The 22307-nt window shown below is 45.1% G+C and overlaps 1 protein-coding gene across 13 annotated transcripts in view; it reads left to right on the forward strand.

Moving 5' to 3' along the window:
- TENM2 (teneurin transmembrane protein 2) overlaps nt 1-22307 on the forward strand; it is a 3844234-nt gene that overhangs the window by 3578605 nt on the left and 243322 nt on the right. For all 13 annotated transcript variants that reach the window (XM_067032280.1, XM_059063069.2, XM_067032278.1 and 10 more), the window contains one exon: nt 14285-14407. In XM_067032280.1, coding sequence (XP_066888381.1) covers nt 14285-14407 — 123 coding nt within the window. The remainder of the gene's footprint in view (nt 1-14284; nt 14408-22307) is intronic.

Genomic DNA, 22307 nt, shown 5'->3' on the forward strand with positions numbered 1-22307 from the left:
GGATTCTGTCTGATGTTTTAATTCAGAAAGCAGGGCATCTCCAATTCAGGAGTGACTATTTGCCTCTGATCTAGCTGTTTGGAATCTGAAAGATACTTTTCTCCAGACAGACAGTTATTTCTGGCCAGTCCACACAATAACTAATTTGTTGAGCTTGTACCTCTTTGTCAAGCCAAGTGCTTTGCATGCTTGATTATGTTTAATGTGACCGTCTCTCCCGGGAGGTAGGGAGTTTTAAGATTCTCAGTTTACAGATGAGGAAATAGAGGGTCTGAGAAGTTGAAAAACTAAACAAAACAAAACTTTCCCAGAGTCTCACAGATACTAAGGTCCAAAGGGATCTGGATTTGAGGCCAAGGGTTTTGGGCTGCAAAGCTACTCTAACCTTCATGTTCCATTGTTCCCATAAAAATATATCTTAGCCACAATGCACCTGAAGTATAGCGTCTAGCCTTTAAGCAGAAGGCAGCTTTCTTTTTTGGCACTTTTGCTGTAAGAGTCAGAAAGCATTATGGTTAAGTGTTTTGAGTCAAAGTCCCCAAGTTCAAAGCCCAGCTCTATTACTAGTGGTGGAATGACCCAGTTACTTAATCTCTCTCCCCTATAGTTTCTGCATCTGTAGATGGGTATAATAAAAGCATCTGTCTCTGGGGCTATTGTATTAAGTGATTAATATATTTAAGTTGGACCATATAAAATTACTGATATTCTACCATCTTTGATCTACCAGACATTTCATATCTAAATATTTAACGTTCTTAGAACAGTGTCTAGCACACAGTAACCACTGTATTAATGTTGACTATTATTGTTATTGAAAATTACATTGAAAACTAGTATATACAGGATGGATAAACAACAAGGTCCTACTGTGTAGCATAGGGAACTATATTCAATATCCTGTGATAAACCATAATGGAAAAGAATATGAAAAGAATATATGTGTATAACTGAATCACTTTGCTATACAGCAGAAATGAACACAACATTGTAAATCAACTATACTTCAGTAAAATTTTTTTTAAACAAAGAAAGAAAATTGCATTGAGGGTTTGCAGTGTCTGGGATATAGTTGGTGCTCAATGATGGCTGGTGAATTTATGAGTTAAGTAGAAACTGGGATGCCCAGGAACACGTCCGTGATGGTCTGGGCTGTGGACATGTTTCTGGGCAGAAGCAGGTGATGTGGATCAGGACTGTTGGATTCTAGCAGGTTCCAGACTCTCCTGGCATCACCCTGGCCTAAGGTGGGGAGGCTCTCGGCAGGAAGGACTGACCCCACGGATGCAGCCTACCTGAAGCAGTCTTAGTCCTCTGGCCCTGAAGAAGTAAAGAAAAAGCCTCAAGGTGGAGTGGGTGGGTGGGAGGTCAGGTCTTGTGGTTTGCTTGTGTTTTGCTTTTATCCAGCTGGAAATACGGAGAAAAGACAGGCACGGGCAGCCTTCTTTCCAGCCCATTCTTCTACTGCTGATGTTTTTGCTTTCTTAGACCACTGTAGAGGGCAGGGAAAACACAGAAAAAATGGTGGGTCCTTGGGAATAGAAAGACAAATGTTCGAAGTTAGAGGCAGTCTAGCAGGGGGTAATGTTTTCTCCACCGCAGGAGACAGACCACTAGTAGCACATGCGCAGTGTGACTGTGTGCTGTGTGGGCAAACGTCTTTATTTCAATAATTCTATGTCCATTTTCATGTATCACAAAGCCTTATAACTAATACATCACACATTGTATTTCACAGATACTATTTTAGATTGAGGCTAAGTGGATTAAAGTTTTAAGGGGGGTGGGTATTGATTTTAAAATGTAGTGAGGAAAAACTAGCACGAGTGGAGATCAGATTTAGTAAAAAATCAGGAATGTGGTCCATGATGACTGAGGTTAGGGAAACACCAGCAGGGAGGTTGAGATACATCCGCGTATTCCTGGCTCTGGCGCTTAGTAGCTGTGTGAAGGGGGGCACGTTATTTAATCTCCCTAAGCCTCAGTTTTCTCATCGGTAAAATGGAGATAATAGGTTCTGCCTCAAAGATGATTTTTGGCGGGGGGCAGGGTATTCAAATGAGAAAATGCTTAAAAGCTGGTAGTCATGGAGAGCCTGGTACAAAGTCAGAATTCAATAGATACTGTTCATTACTATTGCCATGATTATTCTTAGCCTGGTACACTGTAAGACCTCAATTAACTGCATTTTTTAAAGCACAAGTTGTTAAGCCATTCTTTCATTCAATAAATATTTTTTGGACACTAGTGTGTCCTAAACCAGTTAGTGGCTCTACTGCAGCAAATTGAAAAGGGAGGGTGTAAAGACTCACTCTCACCCCTCAAGGTGCTCATGGATCAAAGTTTGAGGGGGGATGGGAGGGGAAGTAGGGTCATCAGCAAATAAGTTATCACCACAGAAAGCCATAGATGCTGCGAGAGGTGCAGATACAAAATATCCTGGGGGCAGAGAGGAGGAAATCGGCCTAAAAGAACCCCATTTAGCCACAATGGTCTAGAATTGCTCTGTCCAATAGCCACACGTGAACTGAATTTTTCACTTCATTTCATTGTAATTAAATTTAAAAACTGAAGGAATATATTTTCTGTTTAACGGACTTTTATTGTTTTGGTAGGACCACATTTCACTCTAACCACGGAAAGTTTAGCACCTCAATTGAGACATGCTCTTAGCGCAGAATACAAGCCAGATTTGGAATACTTAAGGAAAAATGATTTTTACATTGATTACATTTTGAAGTGATAATGTTCTGGATGTATTAGGTTGAAAGCATGACATTTATTCTTACCTATTTGATGTGGTTACTAGAACATTTTAAGTTACATATGTGGCTCGTGTTATATTTCTGTTGCTGGAAGCAGAATGCAAATGACATTTAGATTAGAGAACTCTAGAAGTTCAGAGGAGAGACCCAACTCTGGTTACCTTGGACAATTCTTTCTGGAATTTCTGGAACTAAACTTAGAGGATCTGAGGGCAGCAGCCAGGGGGCTGTTCCTGGGGCTGCAGAAGGACAGAGGTCTCTCTGAGATTTAGTCTAACTATGGGGACTTGGTAGAATTGCCAGATTTAACTTCTTTTTTTTTTAACTCTGGCAGCCCTTGACCTTGGGCGTGTTGTATAACTGGTGTCTCATTCTCTTCATTTGTAAAATAGGGATAATAAAATATCTACCACAGTAGTGTCTTAAATTAAAGACTAAATGAAATCAGATAAAACTAATGTAGACATTTTAGAAACTTCAGCCTCAAAGATTTAAGTAATAAAAACAAGTGGGGGAACTTTTCAAACGTGTTCATCCTTCTTGAGCTCCAAACATGTGGGTCAGGGAGCATCTCTCTCCCAGGCTGGTATTAGAGGAGACACCAACCCCGCCTGGAGGTGAATTGAGGTACACCTGAGTTGGGATCTTCCATCGAGTAATTGGGGATGCGGGGGTTGGGGAGGGGACACCAGCCGAAGGGAGGAGGAAGGTTAATTATGAACCGTGTTGAATGTCTTTCTGCTGCCATTGCAATGCTTTTGTACAAGCCCAAAATGCCACAGCAGTTACAATGCCGCTACCTGTTGAGAAAAATGTGTACCTTCAGCAGGAAAGAAATGTGTGGGACTTAAGTGTCACTTAAAGCCCCTGAAATTACCTCTACCAAGTAAACTGTCAAAAACTCCAAATAAGCCTAATTGTGTCATTTATCTAATTGCAGAGGAAAATGTTCTCTTTTGATGGATTTAGGTGGCTTGCATTCCGAAAAGAAGGTATCCTTTTTTCTCCAGACTAGCTTTCTCCTGGTAAAAAGTTGACTGTGTTGATATTAAGCATATCAGAGACCCAGGACTTCCATATTTCTGGGATTTTCAGTTCCTACTGTATGATCAATCCCCGGGAGAGAGAACTAATTTTTTTTTTTTTTTAACGTGATGTTTCTTTCCATCAGAATCAAGTTTTAAATGTTTTAGGTTAGGCATGTGAAATCCACTTAACTAAAAGCCATTTAAGAGAAAGAGCAAGCCCAATTTACTGTAACATGAGATTTTTTTATTCCTGAGTTGAAAAAAAAAATCCTTGAGTGAACCATGTCAAAAATTAAAAATTGAAAAGAACACTGGCAGCCTCCCCATGTGCCTAATTTGGCTTTGCTGAACAAATGACCAAATTGAAATGAGAATTACATACAGGATTTGTTCAACGTCCTTATTTCTTCAACTCATTTCTCACTCCTGAAAAATTACCAAGTTCACACGCAGGAGGGAACACATCTATATCGACCACGACATCCTTGGACCGGGTAGAAATAGAAAAATAGTGATTTTTAGATTGTAGGTGTGAATGAACTTCTGTAGTAGAAGTAATTTTTCATAGAAAGCCGAGCTAATGAATTTAGGATCAGAAAGAACCGTAATGCCCCTTTTGTTGACTAATTTATTAACAGGTTATTTTTGCTCATGCCCTGCATTGCAAATCATAGTAATAAAAATCTTAGGTGAGGGCCTTCCCGGGTGGCGCAGTGGTTGAGAGTCCGCCTGCCGATGCAGGGGACACGGGCTCGTGCCCCGGTCCGGGAGGATCCCACGTGCCGCGGAGCGGCTGGGCCCGTGAGCCATGGCCGCTGAGCCTGTGCGTCCGGGAGCCTGTGCTCTGCAATGAGAGGGGCCACAACAGTGAGAGGCCCATATACCACAAAAAAAAAAAAAAAAAAAAAAAAAAATCTTAGGTGAGAGGAGAAGGCTTCTCTGCAGTGCCCTCATTGTCTGTTTTTTAGGGCATTTCATTGCCCATCAGCTTCTCCATCTTTAAGGAGGTGGACGAGACAGTAAGAGAGGGCACCAGACAAAGAATCAAGAGACCAAATTTCAAACCCTGGCTCAGCCAGTCACTGGCTGTCACGGGCACCATCTGTACAGCAAAGGTGTGGACCAGATGACCTTTGAGCACCTCTTGACTGTGGCTCTGCCATTCTGATGGGATGCAGAAAAGGAAGCCACAAAGGTGTCTCTGATAGGGGATTCAGGCCAATGGGGGGAGAATATCTAGATGAATGTACATCCCTCATCTTCACTGGTATTGGACTTTGAGCTGACAGTAGTCCTGCTATGAGTTGGGTGGTGCAGTACTCAGGCCGTAGGTGTCACGGGGCTCAGGTTCAAATCACCCCTCGACCACTTACCAGCTGCATGTCACTTCAGTTCCTTGAGCTTCAGCGTCTTCACCTATGAGACGGGAGAATAATATACACACTCCATAAAATTGATGCCTGGCACACAGTCAGGGCTCAATAAAAGTTAGCCACGATCACCATTGTTGTAATGACAGAGTGATCCGAGACCCAACAGGAAGTGAGACACGTTTCTTGAGTGCCTCCTTTGTGTTTGATACTCCCAGGTTCCTGTCTCCTTTATATCACAATGCCCTACAAGGTTGGTTTGATCACCCCTCTCCCCATAGAGATATAAAGGGCTGAGAGCATGTGCTTGATTCCATAACCAGCTGCCCCAACTGTGAGCCCTATCAGTGTGGGCAAAGTTCCCGACACCTTTCTGCGTCAATTTTTTCATCACCAAATGGGAATGATAAGAGTACCCACCTCCAGGTTTATTGTAAAGGGCAAAAAAAGTAATGTATACCAAGTGCTCAGCAGAATGTTGGCCCCTGAGTCAATACTTTATAAAAATGTTAGCTTTTATTCTAGCTAAGGAAAGCGAAGCTCAGAGACGTGAATTCATTGGTACAAGTTCATCTGCTTATGAGTAGTAGTGAGGGGATTTGAACCCTGATGGGACTGAATCTCTCAGGGACCCAAGATGGGGAGATAACTCTTCCTTTATCCTGTTCCTAAGTCCCCCTGGCTTGGTGGCCAATCTCAGGCTGCCTGGCTGTGGGCTCTGAGTTCAATCATAAGGCTCTCTGGGAGTGGTCTGCTGGGGGCTGCCCGGGACTCAGGAAGGGAAGTGACTCCAGACTCTCTTTTCCTCGTTTGCTGCAGCTGAGGGAACAGAGTAGAGCCAGCGCCCTAATGGCCACCTCCCAGAACCCCCTCCCCACTCTCTCTGGCAGAAGGCTATTTTTCACGAGAGAGTTCCCCCTCTTTGTTCCAGCACACGCAGCACATCTCCTGATCGATATGACATCTCATCCTCTAAAACATTCATGACGTCTGCTTCCTAGGATTCCGGTGGCCGCGTGCCGCGTGCAGCCCATGTCGCCTTCCTTTTGTAGTCGGTGGTCTTGTGGACCAGCCCCCTCTTGAACAGGACTGCTGGTTGCTGTTCTTTAAAGAAAGACAAATGATGTTTGCATTGTTGACACTGAATGACAAGCTTCGGGGTAGGGAGGAAGAAAGATGCATTGAGGTATACGTGTATGGATTGTGGGGATGTGTTCTGCTATCACAAAAGCTCTTAAAATCCGAGACCGTGATTTATTTGAAGAATAAAACCTACCGATGTTATCATTCTCTAAAGGTATTTTGATCACATGGGTCCTTTCTTGGAGAAAGAAAGGCTTTTATTTTAGTTCTTTCCAGGGAAAAATAGCAGCAGGAACGGAGTAGTCTGGGGTGGGAAATGATGCTCTGTACGTTGAATGGCTCCAGGTGTGTATTTATCAGCCCAAGGATGAGCTGACTCAGTGGACAATGGGATGCCTGGCCAGCATCGCCTGTCCTCCAGTGTACGTTCCTGGGGACCCGGCACCAGAAACAGAAAGTGGATGTGAGCTCATGGGTCTGTCTTGCGTATCGATCTGCCTGGTGATGCTGGGAGCCAGGGGGCCTTGTTAGAGGTCACCTGAGCACACCAGACACCACATACCCACACTGTTAATAGTTGCCACCTGCAGTGCAGCAGCTCCAAGGGGACGGAGCTGGTGGAGAGGACACCTGCTTGGGGGCACCATGCACCCTAAAGCGGCAAGGAGCCCCGTTTGTTTCCTCCAAACACAGGAATTGATTAACCTCATACCACTTCCCCCTCACTGTACCATCCCAAGCCTGTCACAGGAATAGATTAATGTGCTGGTCCCTCCATGTGGATTCTTCTTGTCTCGGGAACACACTGCTCTCTGGTCCCCGAGCTGTCTCATGCAACTCTCACCTCATCCTCATGGCAGATATGCAGGCCAGAAAGTCTCCCTGCTCGTGTGAGGGACTAGAATTAGAAAGGCGCAGACAGAATTCATGCCGAGGACCACTTTAGCACCGTAGCTGGAAGATGAGAGAGTGCAGGTAGAGGGGTAAATGCAGGTGCATTTCTCCCAAGCCCCTCTCATTTCCCGTGGTCCTGCCAGGATGCTGGTATCGTATCTACAACTCATCCTTCCTCGTCTGTGTAATTCCTGGGCCATAAGCTTTGCAACCATTTTGGAAGCTGAAGGCTGGAAGTTGGACACAGGCAAGTACGTTTTCACAGCATTCTTAGCAGATAGGTGCACAAATCCCATTACTAGTAAAGGGATTTGTGGGTGTAACTTCCCTGCAGTGCTTTGAAAATTTATTCCATTCAGTGTATTGAGATACAATGGGGCGAAACTAAAAGAAATCACTTCACCAAGGTGGTTTGGAAGGGATTTCTTTTTAAACTCCTTTAAGATTAAAAAATTTTTAACTCCTTTAAGACTTGGGGCATTTCTGAGAATGTTATCCCTCATGGTTTTGTTTACGTCTCTTCTTTTAGGCAGAAGGTCATTTTGGCACTGACAGCCTTCCTAAAAAGGATAATTAATACGTTAATACATTGCAGTGGGCCCTCACCTCTTTAAGGAAGACCCACTGTACTCTACTGCATCCCTGAAGGATGATAAGCAAACTCACCAAGGAAAATGTCACCAAACATATTGATTTTTAGCCAGCAGGATGGTAAATTGAAGTTGTCCAACAGATTTATTTTCTATTGACAACGGCGATTCCTTTAAGTTAAATAGCAAACTGGTTTTTATATTTATAGAGGACTAATGACTGCTTACACAAGGAGGTGTCTGTTCCCGCGTGAGCCTTGACAGTATTTAGGAAGTGGTTCTGTAGCCCACCTGCCTTGTTCAGTCTTGGCAAAGTAGTGGTTCATTTAAAGAACTCCAAGGGCCTGATGGCCTCCAGTGAGGACTCAGAGAGACTGAGTCACTAGCAGGAGAGCATGGTGGTCGACTCTGCAGGTACAAGTGTCTCAGTTTGAATCCCAGATTTCCCACTTCCTGGCTGTGTGATCTTGGGCAAGTCACTTAACCTCTCCAAGCCTCAATTTCCTCATCTAGAAAATGTAGATTATATTACCACCTCACAGGGTGAGAATGAAAATAAATGAGCTTTCATCCTCTTTGGAATCCTCCAGGGTCATCCCATGTCACCCAAATATAAGGCAGACCCCTTCCAAGGGCACCCACTCCCCGCCACGGATCCCCCCACACTCTCCTTTTCCCCTAACTTCACTCAAACCTGATGTCAGCATGAATTGCTTTCTCACTTCCTTCAAGCCTTGGCTCAGATTTACCCATCACAGACAATCATCTTTAATTGGTCTACAATTAAACCAAAAAAGTTCAATTTCCCAAACCCCCATGCCCTGGCATTCCCTAGCCCTGTACTCTACTCTTCGCTTATGTGTTTGGATTCTCTTTTCCCCCCGAGAGCGAGGAACTTGTCTTGTTAACTGCTTTATTCCTGGTGCCTAGGAATACACACCTAACACACTGTAGGGGCTCAATAAATATCTGCTGAACGATAAATGATGAATAAATGATGCAAATAATGTAATTAGCCCAGTACCTGGCACAGTGCCGAAATAAATGTTCATTGTCACCATCATCGAGGAGGCTCATTTGCAATGTGTTAATTTTCCCTGCTACTTGCAAAAGTGCCTTTACAGACTGCCTGTGCAGGTTCGAGGTCAGCATTGGTGCATTTGAGCTCCGAGTATTCCACTGGCAGTTTTTTTTCTGTCATCCGGGCAGGGGCCCTTTCAGAATCGGCTACATTTTCCACGGGAGCCCTGGCGTTGTTGACTAAATCGGGTGATGTCAGGGTGGGCAGACCCAGCCCTGACCCTTCCCATCATCCTGCCTTGGTCTCTGAAGGAGCTTTGCCGTCATCTCTAAGGCCCTTGTGAATCTGATCGCAGGCTGAGCCACAAGACCCAGCAAGCTTGACTCCCTCCCCTCCCTAAGCTCTGCTTGGCCTGAAGCCTTCCATTTTCAAAGGGAAAGTCCAATCTCTTCCTCCAGTTATGTATTGACAAGACTGATCTTTAAAGATACCCCCGGTTCCTGGGGACCCGCTCGGCAAACGCAGAACGCCCGTGGCCCCCGTGTTTGCCCTCTTTGACAAGCAAGGGCTGAGCAGCTCTCTGGGAAGCGTTGCTGACATATTGATTGGCCCTCCTGTCAACTTGATCCTCTGCCAGCCAGTGAACATGGAAGGTTCTAAGTGGCACCGAGCAGGGCCCACACATACCCTGATTACTATTTCAGACAACCCCCGTTCCAAGCTGCCACTTTTCAAGGCCTACAGTCTCCTTCCTTGTGGTTACCGGGGAATTCTTTTACCTGCAGCCAACCCCTCTCTCTTCCCTTTGCTTTGGCTCCCCCCTGAGTTTTTCTGTCGGACCCCATCGGGCACAAACACAGGCAACTTCAGTATGAAAATAGCACCGTAACTCCAGGTAGGTCTGTTTATTATTCCTGCTGAAAATCTGGGATCTGTGTGTGGTCTGTCCATCCCATCTTGGTTCATTTTCAACACCTGATGAAAAGTTTTCTCCAATTAGCCAGAGGGCTACTTTCAGAGTTTGGCTGCCCTCTTGTGTTTTTGGTGGCTGATTTCCCAGCTGCCACCTGGATTACATGAACTTCCCCTTGGAGCCTTTCCCTGTTTTGTCCCTGCTGACTCATGGAGCCCCCTTGTTGCATCCCAGGATCTCTCTGGAGCAGAGCCTGTCAAACCATGATAAACTGTACATTTAGGCTGTCAGTGGGGGGGGTGAATAACATTAGGGAGAGGGTCTCCCAAACTCACTTCACTTCTGGCCCTCAGATGGTCTGAACAGGACCTTTTGTGTTTTTTTGTGTGTGTGGTACGCGGGCCTCTCACTGCGGTGGCCTCTCCCGTTGCAGAGCACAGGCTCCGGACACGCAGGCTCAGCGGCCACGGCTCACGGGGCCAGCCGCTCTGCGGCACGTGGGATCTTCCCAGACCGGGGCACGAACCCGTGTCCCCTGCATCGGCAGGCGGACTCTCAACCACTGCGCCACCAGGGAAGCCCTGAACAGGACCTTTTGGGATGAGCTGCTGGAGCATTTGTGGGGATTGGGGGAGGGGGCCACCCCACTGCATCCAGATGTCTTTTGGGAGAAAATGATGAGGCCCGTGTTCGCCCAAAATCTTGAGGTGAAGAAGCAGTAACTCTGGATACTCTGAGCCTTCTCAGCTTTCTAAGTCCGATTCTGAGAGTTGATCAAAGTTGGAGATAGTATGACATAATGTTTAAAGAGCTACTTGTTGTTGTTGTTGTTCATAGAGGCTAATGTAGTGGCTGTAAATATGTGCAAACTCTTCCTGGCTGGGTTTTAGAAAGGATCCTGACCCGGTAAGTGAATAACTTTAAGGACTACACGGACACCTAGAGTATAAAAGTGGAATTTCTCGCTTACCGTATACTTACTTGAACGTATCAGTCAAGATTGGCTCAGGCATGCTGCTGTAACAAAGAACCCCAAACTCTCCATGGCTTACAACAGTAACAGTTCCTTTCTCCAGTCATTCTGTATTCTGTCACCGGTCAGCCGTGGCTCTGGACCATGCTGTCCTCGCTCCAGACCCAGGCTGATGATGTGGCAGGAGGAAAAGGTATGCAGCGTGTGCGGTGAGATTAACAAGGTGAGGAGCTATGATGTAACCCCCCCCTCAGGAGTGGGGTGCTGACTATACAAAATTGGAGATGCCTCAACCACAGGGAGATTATCATGAGTTGCAAGAAAGAGACCAGGTTTGCCAAGAGTCCACTGCAAACCAGAATTTATAACCAGATCGCTATGAAATATGAAGCAGCCAACTGCCTCCCACTGTAATCCTCCTTGTATTCCAAAAGCCCCCTGTGATCAAACTTTACAGTCACCAGCTTCCTCGTCTGTGAAATGGGCATGATGATGGCACCCACCTCAAATGTAAGCTGCGGGTCTTGAGATAATATCTGTAGAATGTCTACCACGGTGCTGGCCATAGAAGGGGTCCAAGGACGGGCAGCAGGTATTAATACACTAATCATCAAAAAGCTTCTCTTTGCAGACCCCTCCGTATAGTTGCCAGCACTGTTTCACTCCATCCTTTACACCTCTGTATTATGTGTTTTTTATTTATAAAGAGTATCGTGTCCTACAATCCAACCCCTCACATCTGCCCCCATGTCTCATTACTGATTCTAATGAACACTTATGGAGCACCTTCTATGTTCAAGATACTCTGCTATCAATAAATCTTCAGGGGGTGGCAGTTGCTGAACCTCCCTCTGGCCCTAAGCAGCCATTATCCTACCTGTAAAGGGAAACCTTTACAAAAGGTAAAGAGAGAGATTGACTGATTTCTCAGCCCCCGCCCTCAAGCAAATCAGTAGCAGAATAAGAAATAGAATTCTGGTTAGTCAGGAAACTCATTTACTTCACAGCTCCCTTGGGTCTTTATCCTAAGGACACTTTAGTCCATCCCCACAGGCCAGAAAGATATTCTCATTTTCCTACTGAAGTAAGAGAAAAGGAATAGCTGACCAAGAAAAAAATAAAAAGTGCAAACAAAAGCCTATTTCAGACTCCAGGCAACACCCCACCTACAAAAAAACAAAAACCGAGAGGAGGTGGTTATACCCTGATATAGTTCTCACTTATTTACTTAACGTTCATATCAACAACAGAAAGTATGCCCAAACTTGAGTTTCATTTTGCAACTTGAGTCGCATCGCGTCTACTGGGAGGACAGAGCTTATGCACCGCAGATTTGGCGTTTGTCCTTTTTCCATCTTCATCTCACTTTCTTATTTTTCCTTTCACTTCTGGGAGTCGTCTGAGAAGTTACTTGTATACTCTGACCGGAACTCTTCTCACCCCATCTGTGGTCTTCTTGTTTTCAGAATACTTTTTTTTTTTAAAATAGATGCTATGGAACCCAAGATTAAAAGCAAGGGCGGGGCAGGCATCTTTGCAAACAGAGACCACCGTTTCGTGGACGCCCTCGGTATATCCAGTAAGATTGGTGTATTGCTTGCTCTCTGATCTCCCAAAGCTGATGGTTGCAGTATGTTCTGCACCTTGGAATGACAGGATTGAGTACCAGGAAAGGGGAGCAGTTTTGACAAGAGTTTTCATATTGATGGAGCACTGGGGAGGTTGCCTGATGGACCCATCACTTCCTTTTCTAGACGTGAAAAATCAAAACTTTGTAAGGCCTGGGCCCCAGCTGGGTCTGCAGTATCTATCTGTGTCTCTCTTAAAACACAGAGACCCTCCTTGAAAGAACCACATCTCCAGTGCAGCAGCAAGCTGGCTCGAGGCAAGCGCCGATAACCCAATAGTATGTTTTTTTTGGAAATCTTTTAAAAATAGCTAATTCCTTGGCTCCCTTCGCCTGGTAATTACAAATCAGAAGCTATCGTTATCTTGAAGCTGCCACGATTAGTCCTCATGTCCTGACCTCTGTACAGTGAAAATATGTCATTATTTGAGGCAATCGAATCTGGCCTCTTCAACTAAGTGACCTACATAGAACAGACAAACTGCAGGAGAAAATTAGGTGTTACCCAGACAGAAAGTGTACAGTAAATGTCACTTATTCTTATTAGCATGTATCATCTCGAAGAGTTGCAGTAGTTGGGCCTTGCACTTCGGAGTAATGTAGAGCAAGAAAACTTGGTTCTGAGGTGGGGATGTGTGTAAGAAAAAAGCAGATGTACCCGCAGGGACACCTTGCCACCTTCATCCATGGCCATCAATCTGAGCTGTAAGGTTTGAAGGTAGGTTTTTAACCTTAAAAGAATGCAGCCTGACTTTAGGTGGTGGTAAGCAAGCAGAATTAATTGCTGTGTGAACAATTTCCTAAGCATTGTTAATTGCGTTTCCTGTGGTTAATTGTTTCTCCCATCCCGGCGTCATACTAGGAACCTTCCCCTGTCAACAGCCCTTTCCCTCCTGCAGTGCTGGAAACTGTAGCAAAGGCATCAACCTGTGTCTGGTTGAAATGCCAGACAGACATGTGGTGGTTATTGCCTGGCTGAGAAATATGCAGGGGAAGGAAGCATTTCTTAGGTAAAGACTTTGAAAGGATGCAGGTGTGTGGAACTTGCCTTTCACTCCACACAGTAAGAACAACTCGCCAAGAGCCGTCAGACGTAGGGGGATATTGGCTTAGCTCAACTAACCGTGACGTGGGGTATTCGCACCAACAGAGTGACAAGGACCACCAGAAAGAAGTTTGGTGTCTGGAGTTGGAGGTTGCATGGGAGTAAAACGAGAGTTTTGTAGGCGTGCTTGTTTGCTTAGCAAAGAGGCAGTGCTTCAGAACTCTGTGTCTCATCTTGGACTGTGGGGAAGGGTACAGGTAGGGCAGGTGAGAGGGAGAGAGACAGTGAATCGCCGGAGTACTATTTCCAGAAGAGGACTCCATTCCACTGCTACCCCCAAGCTTTTTCCACCCTAGGCTGAAAAGATATTCACTTGTCAGGAGGAGGGCTGGAGCAGAAAAATCTTTGTCAAGTTTGAAACAGTCAGGGAGGTGGGCTTTACCGTGGGCCAGTACTACTGCAGATACTGGAGGCTGCATTGGTATTTCAGCGCAGGTATAGTCTCGTCTGAACCAAACCAGCAGGCTGGCCCCATTGGGGGAGCGTTGATTTGAAACAGATTTAGATTGTGAGCAGTTTGGGGGAAACTATTCTTTTCAATGCCCCTGGACCACCAGTCTATAAACAGCTCTGTCCAGAGTGCAGGAAAGGCTGGGAGGGATGGAAGAGTGCCCTTTACAGTGATTCCAGAGGGGCACTTCCCCCTTTATGGTGGCACCATTTGGAAGGTCCGCCCACCGCTGGGGATGCTCTCTCCCTGAGGCTGTTGTTTCCTCTCCACTGGGAGAGGAAACCCAACTACCCCTATCTACTTGCCTTCTGTATTTAGCTAATCCCTGAGGCCTGGGGCAAGCCAGCGTTGAACTGCAGCTTCCTTCAAAGGCAGTCGTTTGGAAAAGGCACCTGGCCCTCCCCCTTGACATCTGCATTGCTGAATTCTCTGTTCATGTTTTCATTACTTTGTCTCTCCTGCAGCCATGCATCTGCTCGGACTCAATTGGCAACTCCAGCCAGCAGATGGACACACCTTTAACAATGGGATAAGGACCGGCTTACCAGGAAACGATGATGTGACAACAGCGCCATCTGGAGGCAAAGGTGAGGTTACAGCCGCAGCTCGCCCTCTTGAGGCCACAGGAAAATTCAGAACTCCCGCCACCTGGTTCAGGTTTTCTAATCCGAATCTTGTAAGGTAGGCAAAAGGCAGAAAAAGGGGAGAAAAAAAGCCCCGCATTTTCTAGGTACCCCCGTTCAAAGCTGTCTGCTGTTCCCGTCTGTGAGCTGTGTCTGGCTGGAGCCACTCGGAGCTGGCGCGGTGCCCGCTCAGAGCCATGTGCACCCCTATGCTATCTGCCGCGACCGGCAGGGTCTGGAGCTAATTGAAAGCATCTCAAGGCCTGGGCAGGAGCGGCAGCAAGTGCAGCAGGAGAAAGTCCTGCCTGACGGGGAAAGCTGAGAGCAGCAGGCGGCACGGGCCAGTAGACTAGAGCCCTCTCCCCAGGGCAGAGATGCAGCTTCTCCAGGGAAGAAGCACCACCTGGCAAGGCATGAAAGAGAAAGACCCGGAGCTGTTCCACTTCGGGGGAGAAGAGAAAGGAGTTTGGACAACTCGGGAACAAAGCTTCCCTTGGCAAAACAGTGAAGGGGACAATAGAAATGTTTACTGAAGCAATCAGGCAACTGTATTTTTGCAGGAAAAAAAGAAAAAAAAAGGTGCTAACAAGGTGCTAAGAAGGAGGAGAAAAAAACAGAACCATGGAGAAGAGGGGACGTGGGGCAATTAAGAGACAGCCAGTGGCACCATTAGGCAGGCTGGCATGCAGGGTAGGGGAGGATGCTTGATTCAGGATGGAAATCACAAACAGAAGAGATTGCACAGAAGCGTTCTCCAAACACAGACTTTTTCCCTCTGCCTCTTAGCACACTAGGCAGTTCACCCCACATTTCTTAAAATACCCCACAGGGATATTTCAGCAATGGTAAGGGAAACATTTATTGGGCACCTATTGTGTGCCAGATTTAACGTTGTGTAACTGCAATAACCCTAAAGGGAGAAAAATTATCTTGGAGAAACTGGGGCCCAGGATGTTTTAGAAATTTACCCCAATTCCAACAAGTAGGCAGGTACAAATTTGAACTCAGGTCTGTGCCGTATACATCTTTAAGGGAGCTGTTGGGTTTTTCCTAGATCAGGCGTTTTCCACAGAGGATATTCCAGAATCATCTTCCCATAGAGGTGTACATTAATCATCCCTGACATGCTAATGTTGCTTAAATTAGCCTCTCCGGAGCTGTCCTAATGCTTCAAGTGTGACTTTTTCGTCTTTTGATCGAGGTTTTAAGAGTCGTTCTCCTCATCTATCCTAATCATAACACTAAATTACCTTTAAGTAAGCATGAAAAAGTTTTATCTGAGGATGAAATTATATGCTCTCCATTCTCAAGTGACTAAGACTAGACCTGAAAATGAAAAGTGTATTTTACCGTAACTGACCCAAAAGCCAGGAGCCAGATATGCTGGCCTCAGATTTGCAGTCTGCTCATCTCCAGGGCTTGACACCACCTGTAAATGTAACTTCAGTTTCCTTTACTGCAGTGGTTCTCAGCTGGGGTGTTTTTGCCCGCTAGGGGCACATCTGGCAAGGTCTGAAGACTTTTTTTGATTGTCACATTTAGAAGAAGTGCAACCAGCATCTAGTAGGTAGAAGCTGAGATACAGTTAAACAGCCTACAACGCACAGGAGAGCCCCCTACGATGAGAAGTATCCCATCCAAAATGTCCGTGGTGCTGCTCTTTGAGAAACACTGCTTTTGGGGGGTCTCTGTTATGTTTGATCCACAAATGTCCTTTAATCTGCAAATCAGCACTCCATCCTTTGAAAAGAGTGCAGAATACACATTTGAAATGTGAATATGCATTTTTTTTTGCACAGGGATGTATTTTATGTCCATATACATACTGAGATTATATACAAACACTTTTTTTTTTTTAACTAAAAAGCAACTTTTTGCGGGGGCCGCTCCTCACAGCTTGTGGTATCTTAGCTCCCCGACCAGGGATTGAACCCGGGCCCTCAGCAGTGAGAGAGCGGAGTCCTGACCACTGGACTGCCAGGGAATTCGCACAAACACTTTTGAAATAGCGTTCTTCACAAAAGGGAATCACCGATAGGCTAACTTCCACAAGTGAAGGTCGGCCTCTCTTCCCATTTGTGATTAAGCTTCATTTCCAACCCCACTGGAGCCTTCCACACCAGCAGGACAGAAGATTCCCGGAAAAGAACAGGTCCTAACTAAGAGTATGATGTTTCTAAATGAACAAAGAAACATTTTCCATGGTGTCTTTGGAAAGGCCAGAACTTTTCCCCTCGGAGGCCACCTGCTTTTGAAAATACTGTGTGAGTTGTATAACATCACACACAGCAGAATATTTTCCAAATGAGTTCTGAGCCAGAAAAGAGGTTACCAAGTCATTGTGCAGTGAATTTTGTCAAGAGGACTTTTATGATAAAGTCTGAGCATTTGAAATTGCTTAAAGTTGAAGTAAAACTCAGAACATCTTCTTTCTGAACGCCAAAACAGTACTCTTCCTGTGACCGAAGAGATCGGATCTCGTCTTAAGTTGTTGTGAAGTTTGGTTTTAAAAATGACTTGTGTTTTCACACACCCACCTTTTTTTTTTTTTAACATCTGTATTGTAGTATAATTGCTATACAATGGTGTGTTATACCCGCCTAACTCTTTTTAAAGGCAGTGATCCTACGTTTGAATTTCTTTACCCAGTGACCTACCTCCTCTGCACAGTCCAAATCTATACATTTAGATAACCTGGATCAATTCCAATCGACTACTTTTCCAGTGTTTCAAAGAGACAATCAAGATATATTGGCAATAAATTAATTAAATACCACCCTCTCCATTTTTTTGTGCTGTACGATAATCCTTCACTCCGATAATGTTTTAATCAAGATACACCACACATTGCCGGGGAGGTTAATCTTATTAAGCAATTACTAGGTAAGTATCCAGCAGAAGCAAATTAAAATGTAAGCAAAACACAGGCATGTGAGTCCCATCTAAGATGGCACATCGATAGAGATTTCATTACCTCGTCTTTAGGAGTGTTTACACTGCTTAGATTTGGAAAGGAGTCTAATAGACAGCGCAGCCTACACGCTCTGATATGTTAGTAGAAACAAAGCACTTGATTAATTGGTTGGGAGAATATATGTTCTTTGGGCTTTGTCTTCCCTTTTCCATTTGTTGTTGTTCACGGTTTATTTTTCCTCCGTTCTCTCTTTCCATTAAAACTTAACGTGGTTGATTTGGTCGTTGGATTTCACATCAAGGAAGGGGAGCCCACAGACTGCCAGAATCACTCACCATCTCAAGCGTATTTCTATGTTAAAAGGAACGAACTCATACGTCTTCGTTATAAGATCACGGAGCACTTGTTCTATAGATCGGGGGTTAGATAAGCCTTGAGAACGAAGATTCAATACAGTGTTCTGACCTGGTCAGGTAGCATAAGGGAATCCAGTTTGATTGGCTAGGTCCAGAGGCAAAATACACAAGAACTTTTAAAGGGCACATCATATGTAGCCAATTTGTGCACTGATCTTAAGAAAGAATAAGCTCCCAAGTAGAATTTCATGGGTCACTCTCAAAACCTACACGCATTTTACATTCAAGGTGTCCTCTATATCTGGGGTCGGCAAACTGCATCTCATGGACCAAATCCTGGCCAGCCACCTGTTTTTGCAAATAAAGATTTATTGGAACACAGCCACGTTCATTCATTGTCCCTGGCTGCTTTTGCACTCTGGCGATGGAGTTGAGTAGGTGCAGCTGAGCCTAGATGGCCCCCAAAGGCTGAAATACTTACTGCCTGGCCCTTTACAGGAAAAGTTGGCTGACTAGTCTTGATCATGAACAAAACCATTTCTACTCTCCTTGGACTTGTCTGTAACTACAAGTTGTAGGAGACTAGGGAGAAAGACAAACCTCCAATACATCAGTTTTTCCTTCTTGACATAGTGTTGGGTATAATATATTCTCGGATAACTTTACATTGACAGATGCTCTATACTACGGGGCTCTGGGGTTGGTCTGACAGGATGCAAACACCAGCTGCATCACTGAGGAGCTGTGTGGATGTAAACAGGTCATTTGCCCTCCCTCAGCCTCTGACCAATCATCTGTAAAATGGTACCCCCTCATAAGCTTGCTGTCCCCCATAATGAGATGTCACTTATAGAATATGGTGTGTGATATCAGATACTTAATAAGAGATCCATGAATATTTGTTGTTTTTCCTGACATCATAACGTCTCTCGGTCGGTCTATTTAAAAAGCCTCCACAGGCTGCCACTTCTTACGAGGTGCAGTATTTTCCAAAGGCGAAGGCTGCCTTCGGAATGTGAAGGTAGACAGTCCTACCACCTCATCTTTTTCCTTTACCCTCTAAGAATTGGGACAAACCCTGATGACGACTTCTTCTCAACCATGTGCTTGATGAGGTCAGTAGGAAGCAGGACTTCCCATTCCAAAGGGCCAATGTGCAAAAATGAGCTGGCCAGCTCCTTGCAGCATTATTTGTCTCACTGCAGCTTGAGTTCCATCACTGCCAGCATGTCTGTTTTAAGCCCCACCATTCTCGGTTTATAACTCAGCTGTAAACATTTATTTGTGCCTGGAGCACATTTCTTTCCTACCCTTTGAAAAAAAAAAAATCAGAATTTCCAGATGGTATGCAAGTTGGAAAAAAATGGCAAAGACTGTTATTCTGTTTAGAAACATGTTTTTCTACACTTGCCCTTTCAGCAAAAACTTCATAATGATTTTTACTAGTTGGCTTAATGTGTGGTACTAGGAGCCAGATTAGCAGGGAGGTTGGTAATTCTTCCTCTGGCTCTCATCAGCCTCTCAATGAACACAGCCCAGGGTTCCAAAATGATCACTTCCCTACATGGGGCTTTTTCAAAGTCGGTGAAGTTCCCAGAAGGACAAGGGGTCATTATGTTCGAGCCAACCATTGAGATACTGCACGTCTACTGGCAGATACACCGACAACCTACATACCAATGCAACAACCCCCCTCGTTTTGGAGGCCATGCTATTCTACCGTTGTTACAGATGGGTACCACTTAGCGCATCACACTGGTGGATTTCAGCTTCTGATTGCCCCCCACAAGCCGTTCCCAGTTGCATACTTTCTGTTGTACATGGCATCATCGTGGCTTGACATAGGTATTAATAATGAGATCCAGTTTCCCTTCCTGCCACATTTGCCCTCACTTTCACTGACATGCTTCTCTTTCAGAGAGACCTGCACACCCGGAGCTTGGTCTCTGCTATCTGCTTGGATACGCCTCTCTTTGTCTCTCTTGTATTTAGCCCAGGGTCTGAAATGCAGTCAACCTAGCGGTTACGTATGTGGGTTTCAGAAACGGTCAGACAGAGCTTTTGATCCCAGCTCTCCCACTTAAGACCTGTGTGATCCGAAGCGAGTCACTTTACTCCTGTGGTCCTCTTGTCTGAAAAACAGGAAAAAAAAATCATAAAGGAATCAGGAGACTACGTGGCAAGTTGTAACCACTCAATAAATTTTTTAGCTGCTATAAATGATACTAATAAACTGAACTACTTATTAATACAGAAGCATGTTCACCTGAACAGTCACATGTATAAATATCTGTTAACCAGAAGCATGTTCACCTGAACAGTCAGATGTATAAATATCTATTAACACCCTGAGTGGCAGAGATTTGGCCATTTTTGTCTAAGATGACAAATTGAGGTTCCAAAAGAAATAAAGGCCATGTGTAGTTCTGAGTGCTGAAGGATTTTATAAAAATCATTATTGCTGTGCGATGTTGCTCATACTATAACAGCCGCAGTGGATGCTCAGGATGGAAGTCTATTCCCAAAGAATAGCCAGGCAACAGCCGGGTGAAGGCTCCTGGGCTGCTGCTGACTCAGACGAGCTCGTGATTCTAATGTCCTTAGGAGAATCTTTTCGCCTGTCTTTTGGTTAAACAGAATTCACGGATGGTTGTCCTGATTCCCAAATAAATGGAAACGAGGTGTAATGACTGAAGCAATATTCTGAATTCAACTTTATTTGCAATCGATAAAAATATGTGAGGCAGAATAATCTGCAAGGCAGATTTATGCCAGGGGGCCTCCAGAGTTCAGTTTAAGTTTAGGAAGTATTAACATGAGGCTTCATTTCCCTGCTATGACTGTGAGTCCATTCCCTTTATCACTTGTTTGGGGAATAGTCTTGCTGTTTCCGTAAATGAATTAGGGCAACATTTTCTGAAATCATTAGCTTCTAATGTGGCTGTGGAAGGCTGTTGTTTTGCTCCACATCAGTCTTATTTAACTGGTTGGAACCTTAGGTACATGTGTCTGAAATAAGCAGTCGCTTCACATTTCCATGAGCAAAACCTTCCGTGGAGTTACAGACGTGGACTATCCTGTGAAACTGATCATTAGAGCGTTGCCTCTAAAATCCCAGAAATCTCATCTTTAAGCTGGAGACGAACCAGCAAGAACCAAAGTGTCTTAAGCATCTGCTTCTTAGGGCCAAATGATCACCATCTCCACTTTTCACTGTGCAGCTCGTAGATAGAAAAACTGGACATGGAAGCCACGGCTCTGGGAGATGGAGGCTGGACTCCATCCTGTTTGCCAGGACACCACGCTTGGTCATTGCCTAGAACCCAAGGGTGGTGGCCGGACTCACACAGAATGATTACAGAATGGTGTTAAATTCCTCTGTTCTTGATACTGTCAATGCAAACCCAAGGGTCCATGGGACCCTGACTTCAGGCTGCCTAGATAATGGATAATGGGAATATGACAGATACCCCAACGTTTGATATTGACCAGAGATTACCTAGCACTACAGTCGATGCTTGATAAATAGTCGTTGCATGAAAACGAGTGAATGACCCACCCAGCATTGCTTGGCACATGCATGGATCATTGTGAAATAAACACATGGCTGCTTTTCAGTTGCCCGCCTGAGAAGCAGCTAGAGCCCACATTAACAGCTGCAGTTTGGGTGTTTATAAACTGGCCTTTGCTTGCTCTGGCCGTAGCACTTTAATTCATGCAGTAGGTTCCCCGCCAGGTCTGCAGATGTATTGACCACTCATTGTGTATTGATTTCAGCTGCTCTGGAAGATGTCTGTTTCATTACAGCCCACTCCAGCCCTGGGCCCTCTTGTAGTTAATAGTGCACTAGGCAGCTGGTATCATAAACTATCAATAAATCTTCACATATTTATCGTCCAAATCTGGGATAGTTACAGGTGTTTTGCAGGCAGCACAACAACTGGGTAGAAAGATGTAAAAGTGCCTAAAATTGGCGTCCTATGTTACTCTGGTTAATCCTCAGAAGCAACCCCATTATACAGAGGAGTAGACAAACTCAGAGAGGGAGAGGGATCAGCCCAAAGGCACATGGCTAGTAGTTGTCAGAGCTGGGATTCAAACCCAGGGCTGACCAGCTCCACATGCATCATTGCCTCCTGAGGACTCAGAACTTCTCAATATGAGGACACCCATCTTGGAGGTAAAGGTAGAAACCATAATTACTTTGTTTCCTTGTTGAGTGTCTCTCGATGGCGCCCTTTTAGGGGTTAACCATGTTTGTGGTCCTAGAAGAGCTGGCATGGCTCCGGGAGCCCAGGTTCTGATCCTTGTTTGTGGGACCGGGAGCCTGGTCCGGGCTGCTGGCCTCTTTGACCTTGGAGGGTGGCACAGACCTCCTGGACATCAGCCCAGGGATTTGACCTCCAGGGACAGAGTCATGGAGATGGTTCCCCACGCTGGCTGTAGCAATTTACAAAAGCCACCTTTCCTTTTCATCTCTTGGGAGGCAGTATTGGCCTAACTTTTCTCTTCTTGGGAGGCACTACTGGCCTAACTTTTCTCTTCCTTTTATTATTTTTAAAGTTATAGAAGTTATGCCCACTCATTTTGAGGG

The sequence above is a fragment of the Kogia breviceps genome, chromosome 4 (assembly GCF_026419965.1).
Source record: "Kogia breviceps isolate mKogBre1 chromosome 4, mKogBre1 haplotype 1, whole genome shotgun sequence".
Taxonomy (NCBI): Eukaryota; Metazoa; Chordata; class Mammalia; order Artiodactyla; family Physeteridae; genus Kogia; species Kogia breviceps.